The 10,572-nt window shown below is 31.8% G+C and overlaps 1 protein-coding gene and 1 long non-coding RNA gene across 2 annotated transcripts; both read left to right on the top strand.

Annotated features, from left to right (window-relative positions):
• Positions 1 to 1,963: 1,963 nt before the first annotated feature.
• LOC107945567 (uncharacterized) lies at positions 1,964 to 4,995 on the top strand. The gene is made up of 7 exons (XM_016879624.2): positions 1,964 to 2,183; positions 2,337 to 2,375; positions 2,477 to 2,614; positions 3,011 to 3,150; positions 3,271 to 3,377; positions 4,023 to 4,138; positions 4,320 to 4,995. The coding sequence occupies exons 1-7, from the start codon at positions 2,043 to 2,045 to the stop codon at positions 4,662 to 4,664; spliced, it is 1,026 nt and encodes a 341-aa protein (XP_016735113.1). The 5' UTR covers positions 1,964 to 2,042; the 3' UTR covers positions 4,665 to 4,995.
• Positions 4,996 to 8,844: 3,849 nt separating this feature from the next.
• LOC107945566 (uncharacterized) lies at positions 8,845 to 10,354 on the top strand. The gene is made up of 2 exons (XR_001696622.2): positions 8,845 to 9,427; positions 9,702 to 10,354. It is a non-coding gene; the product is annotated as an uncharacterized lncRNA (long non-coding RNA).
• The last annotated feature ends 218 nt before the right edge of the window (positions 10,355 to 10,572 follow it).

The raw sequence follows: 10,572 nt of genomic DNA, 5'->3' as shown, positions 1-10,572 counted from the left end.
CCTTTTAAGTTGATAGAGGGTTTCACTTCTGGTAAAAGTGCGTAATGGACGAGTATTTATACATATAGTATGTGAAGAGGAAGAAATGCCAGCTTGTTTACTAGTCAGGGCTAATATTGTTGTGTTTCCATGTCACCAATTCAACGTAATGAATCTAAAAAGTCTAGTATCGGACAGCTTTGAAACGACAAAGATGTTGGATGTTTTCAACTGTAATATGAAGCTGTCAATTTGCAGTGTGTGATCAAAGCCACACGGTTGGGAAAAGAAAAACAAGAGATTTGGGTAACACGGTAATCAAAGGAAATCACATGGCTAGCTGGGAGAAGGAAAGGTGATGAAGATTAAAGGAAGAGCACATGGTTCATGCGTCTGCCCACCCCTGGTTTTATGTCCCACTTGTTCTTTAAGGTGTCTTAATGGCTGACGTTAGTCCATAAAAAGGTGATGGTGGGAGGAATTCTCATTCATGTTCCAACTTTAAATATTTGATTAATCATCATAATGTTACATCATCATACTGCTAAACCTTGACCAACCCTCACGTTTCTACACATGATGTTTATGTCATCAAATTCAGATGCAAGCTTGAAATATACTCCCCACACAACCAACTTGACCCTGCCTGGGATGTTTTAAGAAGCCCAAAATTCATGCCCTAACATCAACATTTTGGTCCAAGGCCTCCCCCGAATAAAACCTTGCAACTCTGACCTAGACCTCTAACAAATTTATAGGCCCGGGTCTAGTCCGGATTATAGATGCTAAACTCGGGCTCGACCAGTATTAAATTTTTTTTATTTTTATATAATTTTTTTTAAAAATATAATACATAAAAAATATTAAAAACATTAAAATAAATATTTATATTTAAATAATACTAAGATAGGTGCAACTTAACAAGCAAATGCATCTAAAATAGTAGTAAAATTAACAATACAACAATAGTTATACAATATTCAAATAATAACAATAAAATAGTAGCAATATAATAATGAAATGGCAACAAAACAGTGGGGAAACAACAGTAAAATAATAATTTTTTTAGCAAAAAAACTTACCCGAGGCCCGACTCTTTTTCTAAACAAGCCTTATTTTTTTCCCAAACTCATTTTTCGAACCTATATTTTTGTTTAAATCCTCTCACTTTTCAAGCAGGTCTTTACGCTGGACCGAGTGCTTAACCCATAAACAGTACCTACTTCTACCGCCTTTATATCACATGTACCAAGATATGAATAACACTAGAAAAAAGAACATGTATAGCAAGAATTAGAACATATCCGGTTGGACTGCCAGTCTGCATGCAGAAACAATTTTAGTGAGCAACAAGATGGAAAACCAGTTGATAGGAACCAATTACAAGATAGAGGTAAGTTTTTGTCTATGATACATAAGCACCATCGGGTGACTTTGTTAGTAAACAGTGTTATACTTTGACTTCTAAATGCCAACATTTGCAGTAAGCATTCTCATTTTGTTATCAACAAATACACAGAGTCTAAAAATATCTAGTATATCTGTTAGTCATGTCAAAAGCATAAACTCTTACTTATTAATATATGATGATGCAAATAAAAGTTTTTCAATGTACAATCAATGACATCATACATGAATAGGAAAAGATATTCGATAAAAATCACATAAAAATCTCGAGAACATAGGATATGTATCATTTACATTTGAATTCTAATTTTAAGTTTATATGTTCTTCGGTACTAGAATCTCTAATAAGCAGAAGTTTAAACAGATCATGACTACTTTTTTGAGAAGTCAAGATTAAGTTATGGAAGATAAAATGCAGTTTTCACCATCGAATTGACATACACCTTTATTTTTATTTTCACTATGAGTCATCACTTTAAATCAAAACGCTGCCGTTTAGGGCAAAACACTCTTTTTCCGACCTATCCATCACTGTGGCCCCAATTTAAATGTACCACGTAACTTAATTGCATATTGAACAAAAAGTTCGTTATTTTAAACCACAAATAATAACACGGCGCCCCCCCCCAAAAAAAAAGAAAAAAAAGGGGGGAAAAATGGCGGAGGAAGAGGAAGTGAAGATGGAAGTGGAGGCGGTGCAATCTGTTTATGGTGATGATTGCGTCATCATTGAATCGTATCCGCCGTACCTTCACCTCCACATCAAGCCTCGCACTTGCGATGTTTCTTCCCTGCAGGTAATAATCGATGAATAACAACATAATGGTTCGTAAACTTAGGGATTTAATTTCCGATTTCTTCATTATTTAATTTAAATACAAAGAAAGGATCAATTTTATGAGATAGATATTGGATTTAATTCAATCCTTTTCTTTATCATTCCTTTGCAGTTTGTGGAAGCAGTTATTGGAATTCGAGCTAACTCCCAGGTATTTTTAGAACTAGGAATATGATTAACTATATTAGAGAAATTTTGATTTGAAGTTATATTTGCCGGATTCTTGTTACTGACTTTCTGTTTTGATGGCAGTATCCTAAGGAGCCTCCTCTTGTTTATCTTATAGATTCCAAGGGTCTTGATGAACAAAGGCAAACACTTCTTTTAAGTAACATAAGAGACAAAGCCTGTGAGCTCCCTTCTTGTTTTATGCTTGTAGCACTTTGTGAGGTAACCACAGTATTGTAATGTGGATTTTTAATTTTAATTTTATTGTTGTTTTCAAAATGTCTGAGAAATTCGAATGAGGTATATTGGTGACTAGAGCATGGGAAAATTTTAGTTGGTATATATCAAAACTTCATAAACCTTTTAATTATGACTTATTTTTTTATAGCTATAATGATTTTCTAGTTTTGTACTTCGTATCAAGCTTCCGAGTGGTACAAGTCTTAACCTGATTATGCACTTCTGCCTTCTGTAGAATAGTTATAGGAACATCTAGACTGGTGAAATGGATAATTGTGGTTTTGTGACTTTTTCTAACTTGGAAATTTAAATGGCTATCTTTATAGTTTATTGGGTTGTGGAATTTTTGCCAAAATTTGATTCAAAACATATTTCTAGGAAGCGGTTGAGAGGCTTTCCGCAATGAACCACCCTGATGGCGATTGTCCATTGTGTTTATATCCTTTGGTGTCAGAAGATGACCAGACAGAAAGGTTGCCTTTTATGAAGTTGATGTCTTGTTTTCATTGTTTTCATAGGTAGAGTACACTTTCTACTTCTATAATTTTTACTCATTTCTAACATTATGTTTAGGTTCGTGTTCCTGCTTTATTTTCATTGTTCTTTTATGTTTTCATGTTTATTTTCCTATATTCCAGTGAGTGCATTATTAGATGGTGGAATTGGCTTCAAATTGAGATCAAGACTAATGCTAAGAATGTCTCTAGTGCAACTTTACATTTAAGGAACAGAGGAGATAGACAAGGTATGTTTAAGTCACTGTGCAAATTAGAAAACCATCTTCGATCTAAATTTTCTGCATGTTTTTGAGTGTTGTACAAGTTCCATTTGTTGAAGAATTGTGAACATGCAGTGGCAGATCTGTATATACTGTTATCATATTTGGATCGTTTGCTCAACAGCAAAACATGCCTAAATACTTAAAATTAAAATGGATCAGGATATTATCTCCACTATGGTTGAACGAAATTACTTTGCTCAAGGAAAAAAGATAGTCTGGTGATTAAATTCAAAAGATTTATGTTTGTTAGGATAATTTCCAACTTCTCTTGCAACGACCGTGTTATTTCGTTTCTATGTTTTGATTTTCAGAAATGATTTTCCCTTCCTATATGAATGTAAGACAGGTTTATAGCAAATAATGTGTTAAAAATGGTATCTTTCTTACTTATTTACTTATTCAGAGATAAAATGAAATGCAGTTACTATGTGAATTTGTTAGGGCACTAAGTTGTACATTTGTATTGTGGTGAGGTGCAAATGAACACTAACCATGATTGCGGTAAATATACTGCTAAAGGTTCCATGTTATTTATCACACTTTTTGGTTCTAATCTAAGATCTTTCATTATTAATTTTCTTTATGATTTGCTTGAACTCCTATTTTTAGATAGGAATGGAGCTGTAGAAGAAAGCATGGGGAATTGCCCTGTTTGTCGTAAAGTTTTCCATGCCAAGGATTTTGAACATGTGCTTGACCTGGTTGGCTCTCATTCTTCTCAACTGGTATGTCATCTGATCTTTAATAGATTCTGTGAAAGCTTACATCCATCTTGTATTGTCCGTGATACTTGATCCAGTGGAAATTCATGCATGTGCTTGATTTTATACTTCCTTATTTAATCAATTAATTTTAATTTTATTGGAAGTTTAATGAATCTGACATCTCATTTTGCTTGGGTTTCAGAATGCGGAGAAAACCGAAATTAAAGTTGATGAAATTCTTCTTCATTCAGACTTAGAGAATATGAGGCAGAAATTCGAGGCTATATCAAAGCTACAGCAAGAAAACTGTGGGTTGATTGGATTAAAGTCAGAGCAAGTGGTGTTGCCTAGCATAAATCCTCAGAATACAGTCGCATCGTCTGAGCAGACATCGGCCAAGGAAACAACTGGGCAATCACAAAATGGTGCAGCAGCAAATTCTAGTAGTTCGTCGACTAGGCCTACCACCAGGAGGCAAAGACCACAAAATTCTCGAAAACATGTAAAACAATGGGTTAGAAAAGACATTGGTGGTGGTGCAGATTAAAGCCGATTTTCGTCCAAGAGTTGATAAAAGACTTGCGCGTTTGTTCATGTTTGTATGAAGTAACAATTTTAGCACGAGGCGAAGAAAGAGAGTAAGAAATTAGACAAATGCAAACAAGAGTTATTGAGTCCAAGTCAAGGTTGTACTTTTTGAGACGGTGCAACCCACAAAGCTTAAACCGTGTTTGAAAAAGGTGTAATCTGGGTCAGGTCTAAGTCCAGTGGATTATTTATGTGGTTGACCCACTCTCTATTAAGAGCTTAGGGTCATAATTGATTTAACTAAATTGATTCGGTTCGTTATTTTTAATTAAAAATCTATATCTATTTCATCATAGGAGTAAAATAATTACTATAGAGGAGTTGTATTATGTACGAGAAATAGGTAAATTCATCTCAATCAAATAGTAATTGGTAATTTTTGTTAAAATTTTATCTATTTATATTTCTCAAAGCTGGTGTGGTTGGCGAAATAATTAGACATTTACACATGACATGTCACATGTATATCATGCTAAACCAATTTGCTCTTTATTTAACATATATGGATTAATTTACCTATTTTTTGAGTAAATGAAATAAAATACAATCTGACTCAAAGTCTTCCACAATACTTTCACCTAACAGCTTATAAAATCAAAGTGATTGTTATGCTGAGTTGATGAATCGATTTTTTTCTTTATAAAAAAACTGACATAAAAGCAGTTCAACAATGCTGAAAAACATCATTTTTTTTATGGTGGCAACTCAGCCAAAATTGATATTAAAAAAATCTCTTTTATTTCTAAATTTCCAAATTACATTTCATCCCCAATCTTCACGAACATTATATGTTTAAATCCTTTAAAATATATAATGTGGGCTCAAAAACATCAATCTAGTCCTTCAAATTAAGCTGCAAAAGTAACTAATGACTTTGAGAAAGTAGGAAAGGCAGAAGCATCTAGGATATGAGAGCAACATCAAGTTCATACTTACAACCGTGACTACCGCTCACTTCCAATCAAAAAATTAGCAGATTTCAGTAATCATCATCGCTTTTTTTTTTTAAAAAAAAATTGATATATAATTATAATAATAAGCAAACCAAAAGGTTAAAGCAATACAAGGTTTTGTACTTTTGTTTGATCCACGTGTTTTTTGGTGGTAATAAACTCTCTGTTAACTTTCTTACCACTGCTGCTTTTCTTTTTCAACAATATCAGGCCGCACACACGGGGTTGATTCATTTTTTCACATTTATACCCGAAAAGTTAGGGTTAAAAAACAAACATAATACAGGTGTTTTCCCCCATATTTAGAAAAATAAGATGATTCCAGAGAAAGAAAAAAACGTTTGCTGGTGACGTTTTCAGTTGACATGTCAAACTACAGAATGTATTTTCTTTTAAAATATTAGATGTTAATGATTTTATCCTTGAGTCTCGGTTCGATTCCTCTTTTACTCATATTTGTATTTTTTATTTTACGTTTTTTTTAAATTTTTCATTAATAAATATATTATTTCTAAGTTCTTTTAAATTCATCTTTTTAATTAATAATTATTTTATTTATATAAATTAAATAATAAATATGTAATTATATTTTTTATATTAATCATTATGTTAAATATACTTTATTTTTAACTAATTTGTTTGATATATTCTTTTATGTATATATTTTTATATATTAAATATTTATTTTTTTCCACTTATATTTTGAGTATGGTGATTTCTAATATTATAAATCAAATAATTATTTCAAATATATATTATAAAAATCAAAATTAATTTTTATTATATATACAAATAAAAGAGTTATTAATTAAAAAACTTGAAAACAATATATTTATTAACTAAAAATATTAATTTAAAATTTTAAAAAACTAAAACAACATGAAATAAAAAAATAGAAATATGAGTAAGAGAATAGACTCAAGAACAGCACCACTAATATTCAATCATCTAACCAAAGGAGCTGATGTATTGAAAGAAAAATACATTACGTAGGAAGTGTTTTCCGACATGTCAACTGAAAACGCTTCCTTCTGTTTCTCTCTCCAAAATAAGTGTATTTTCTTAAATTTAAGAAATATGTTTTAAAACCTACATTATTTTCTAGTCTAGACCAATTGTTTTCCATTATTATTTTTAACTAAAGCATTCATATAAATCTAAAAAAGTATGGAACAAAAGTTAGAAGGAAATTTGTTCATATTTAGTTATAGATGAAAGCATGGATGAAAAATAATAGTAAATTAAAGCGAAAAGTAAACCATTGCTTCATTGACTTAATTTTTGGTTTTGAACACAAAGAAGCTAGCAATGCAAAATTTGTTCATATTTGGTTTTGACTTAATAGCAATGCACTTCTACTATTCCCACTAGGCTGGAAATGGCAACATTCATGTGAAAAACCCGTATTCGATTTTCTTAATTTCATTATTTTTAATATATATATATTTCTAATCTCTCTTAATTTCGATTTTGAGTAAATTAGTTTTTTTTTAAATCAGAGCAGTTGATTGAGTTTTAGCTCAATTGGCATGGGCATTATTGCCAATGTAGGAGGACATAGGTTCGAATGCGCTGAAACGCATTATCCTCCTATTTATGGGTCAGGGAGGGACTAAAGGTAGTTCTAGACATCGTGTCAAAAAGAAAAGATATGACCAGAACCTATAATAAGATTCAATTTGATCTTCATTTACCAGAGACGTCTTTTTATTTTTATTTTTTTAATCTTTTACTTGTATACTTGCATTGGCTCATGCATGTGTCACGAACTGCGAACCAAAGTGTCGAAACCATTTTTATTTGAAAACGAATCAGGATCTACTTTTAAAAATGAAAATGGGAGTCGCCACCGATCCTTATTGAGATGTGATTGGCTCACCTTAAAAATAATTTTGGTCTGCGAAATTTGAAAAAAACAAGTTCGGGAGTTGGTTACGCATGAGGAAGGGTTAACACCCTCGCGACGCCCAAAAGTGGTACCGAATCGATTATTTAGCGTCTTAGTGTCGAAAATTTGAAAAGATTTTAAAATACAATCCTTTTTACTTGAATAAATTGAATTAAATAATAAGACACTCTTATTTCAAAGAAATAAAATGTCACACCCAATAGGTTAGGGCGCAACATTTTTAATCTTTAAAATTAAGTGTATTTTTTTAACTTTTAAAACTCATGCATTTAAATTTGAGAAGGATATTCAGTTATTTGGGTCAAGTGGGAAATCCAAACCCAGTAAGTTAGTGTTCAATTTCCCAAAATTTCTAAATACCGAATATTGCCTTTATTGTTCCTTTTAGAGAAAAAAAATCTTCATCTCAAGAAAACAACATGTCATATCCAATGCGTTAGGACACAGCGTATCGAATTCCTGAGAATGTGTTTTGATTAAAGAATATCCTCGATTATTTAGACTCAACGAGGAAAATTGGAACCCAATACGTTAGGGCTCAATCCTCTCGAAGATCCCAAATACCGAGTATTACGTTATTTTAAAAATTTACGAAATAAGATGATTTTAATACTTTAATGAAACATAATTTTAAAAAAATATAGTGTGATTGAACGGCAATGTACCACGCAAAAGAATAATTCGAAAATAAAATATACATTAATGAATATTGAATAATCAATAAATAAATACAAACAAACATAGCAACAATAATCTCAATTATATGTTATGCAAATCAATATCAACATTCAAAAATCAAATGAATTAATAACCAATTTTAAAAGATGCACTAAAATATATGAAAAAACGAGGAGAAGTTATAATCAATAAATTATGCGTGCAAAAGTTTTAAAATAACAATATATATATATATAAAAGTATGAAATGTGTTCAAACTGAAGTAAAAAAAAAAGAAAAAAAATATATTATATAAAATAAATCATACATAATGAATTTTAAAATTAATGTATAATAAATCTAAAATGATAATATAACAAACTTATAATACAAATAGAAATACATAATAATATTAAATATATGACAATTATGCAAAATTTAAAGTAAAAATATAAAAAACTTAGAATCATAATGCATATATAATAAAGTAATGTATGTATAAAAAAATAACAAACGAATATACCAAAATATAGTACTAAATATAATAATAACAATAATAAGAATAAGTATAATAACGCTAATGATAATAATAATAAGATTAATAATAATAAGGACTAATTTGAAAATGAAACGAAATCCTAGGGGAGAATTTGAAACAACTATGAAAACGACCGAATTGAAAACAGTTTAACACCAGAGGGACTATCTCGACAATTAGAGGCGCAAATCCCCTCTGGCATTTGGGTCCAATCTACAAAAACGGCATCGTTCAATCATGGATCTAATTGGAATCGAAATAAAATATACTGTATAAATTAAAAACAAAGAAAAAACTGAATTGAAATGACAAAGATATGTGGAAGGACTTATTTCGAAATTAGACCATTGAAAGTAAAAAACACGCGGATCCTGAGAAAATGGGTCGGGTCACGCGCGGGTAGCCCTACACGGCGTCGTTTTGGAACTGAGGGCCTTAACCCAAAACGGCGCCGTTCTCCTTTAATACTTAAATCCAAATTTTTCTTAAAAAAAAAACATTTCTATTTCATTTCATTTTTTTTAAAACGAACAGAAGGGGGGCAATCTCTGTTAGGTTTTTCGCCTTTAACCCCTGAGTGCCACTGCTCTTTTGCCCCAGCCGCCGCAGCCATGTCGCCACTGAAGCTCCACCGCAGATGGCGGTCTGAGGAGATCGGACCCACGGTAAGTACCTCCTTTCTTTTTATTATTTTTAAAATACGAAATAGAGATAAAAATGAAGAAAAAAAAAGAAAACTCGAAGTGAGAAAAAAAACAAACCACCTTCAAAAATCTATTTGATTCCCTCTTTTGTATTTTCAATGGTTTTTTTATACAATATTCGTAACCCTACAATCGGTTTACAATCGGCTTTTTATACCGAAAAAATTAATTATAATAAATAAAAATCCTATATCTTGCTTGTTGTGTTGTGGTTCGTGGTTTGATTTTGTTGCAGGTAGGTACTGGATTAGAGTACGTGGGTTGTGCGAGGGCGACGTGCGCGACATGCAGGGCTGCTGTGCGTTGGTGCGTGGAGACGGTTGCTGCGGCGCTGAGGCAGGGAAGAAGGCTGCTGCTAGGGTTCTTTCTGCTTCTGTTTTGTATTTTGGGCTTAGTAGGTATAATTGGGCCACATACATGTAAAGATGGATTGTTCCTTGTTTTATTTTTTTTATATCTATTTATTTGGGCCCGGGCCTAAAATTGGGTATTACACAAAGCTTATGACGAATGCACACAAATCATCTCGTGGAGGTCAACTGATCAAATGGGGTTTATTTAATCCACTTGAGCTGGCATAATTCGTGGAACACATGAAAAAAATCATTTACTTGAAGCCTTAGTAGCCCAGTGAAACACTCCAGTAAAATTAGAGTTACCAGAGTAATTATTGTAAATCCTAAGGCATAAAGATGTATAGAGCTTAAATTTCTTAGGACTCTAATTTTGTAGATAGACACTAAATTCAGTTGGTGATGTAATTTAATTTGTACCGATGGATCTGAGAGAGCTCAACTATAAATAGAGGACATCCTTTCATTTGTAATCATCTCATTGTACTTCACATATTCTTGAGTTAAAGAATATATTTGAAGGCATTTACTCAAATACCTTATGTGCATTGCTTTTTTATGGTTTTTCAGTTCTTTCGTTGCTCTTTCGCTTTGAGTTGCTTCTGTTATATTTCGGTGCTTTAGAGAATTTTCGTCAGAATTCTCATGTTTCAAGAGTTAGGCTGACTTAGATGAATTTGAAGCAAAAAAAAACACAAAAAAACGCACGATTTATTAAACTAAAGTTCTAGCTCCATGAAATATGCAAGGAGG

This window comes from Gossypium hirsutum, chromosome D12, assembly GCF_007990345.1.
Source record: "Gossypium hirsutum isolate 1008001.06 chromosome D12, Gossypium_hirsutum_v2.1, whole genome shotgun sequence".
In the NCBI taxonomy this organism is placed as follows: Eukaryota; Viridiplantae; Streptophyta; class Magnoliopsida; order Malvales; family Malvaceae; genus Gossypium; species Gossypium hirsutum.
The sequence above is the reverse complement of the archived record's forward strand: the minus strand, read 5'-3'. Positions and strand labels throughout refer to the sequence as shown.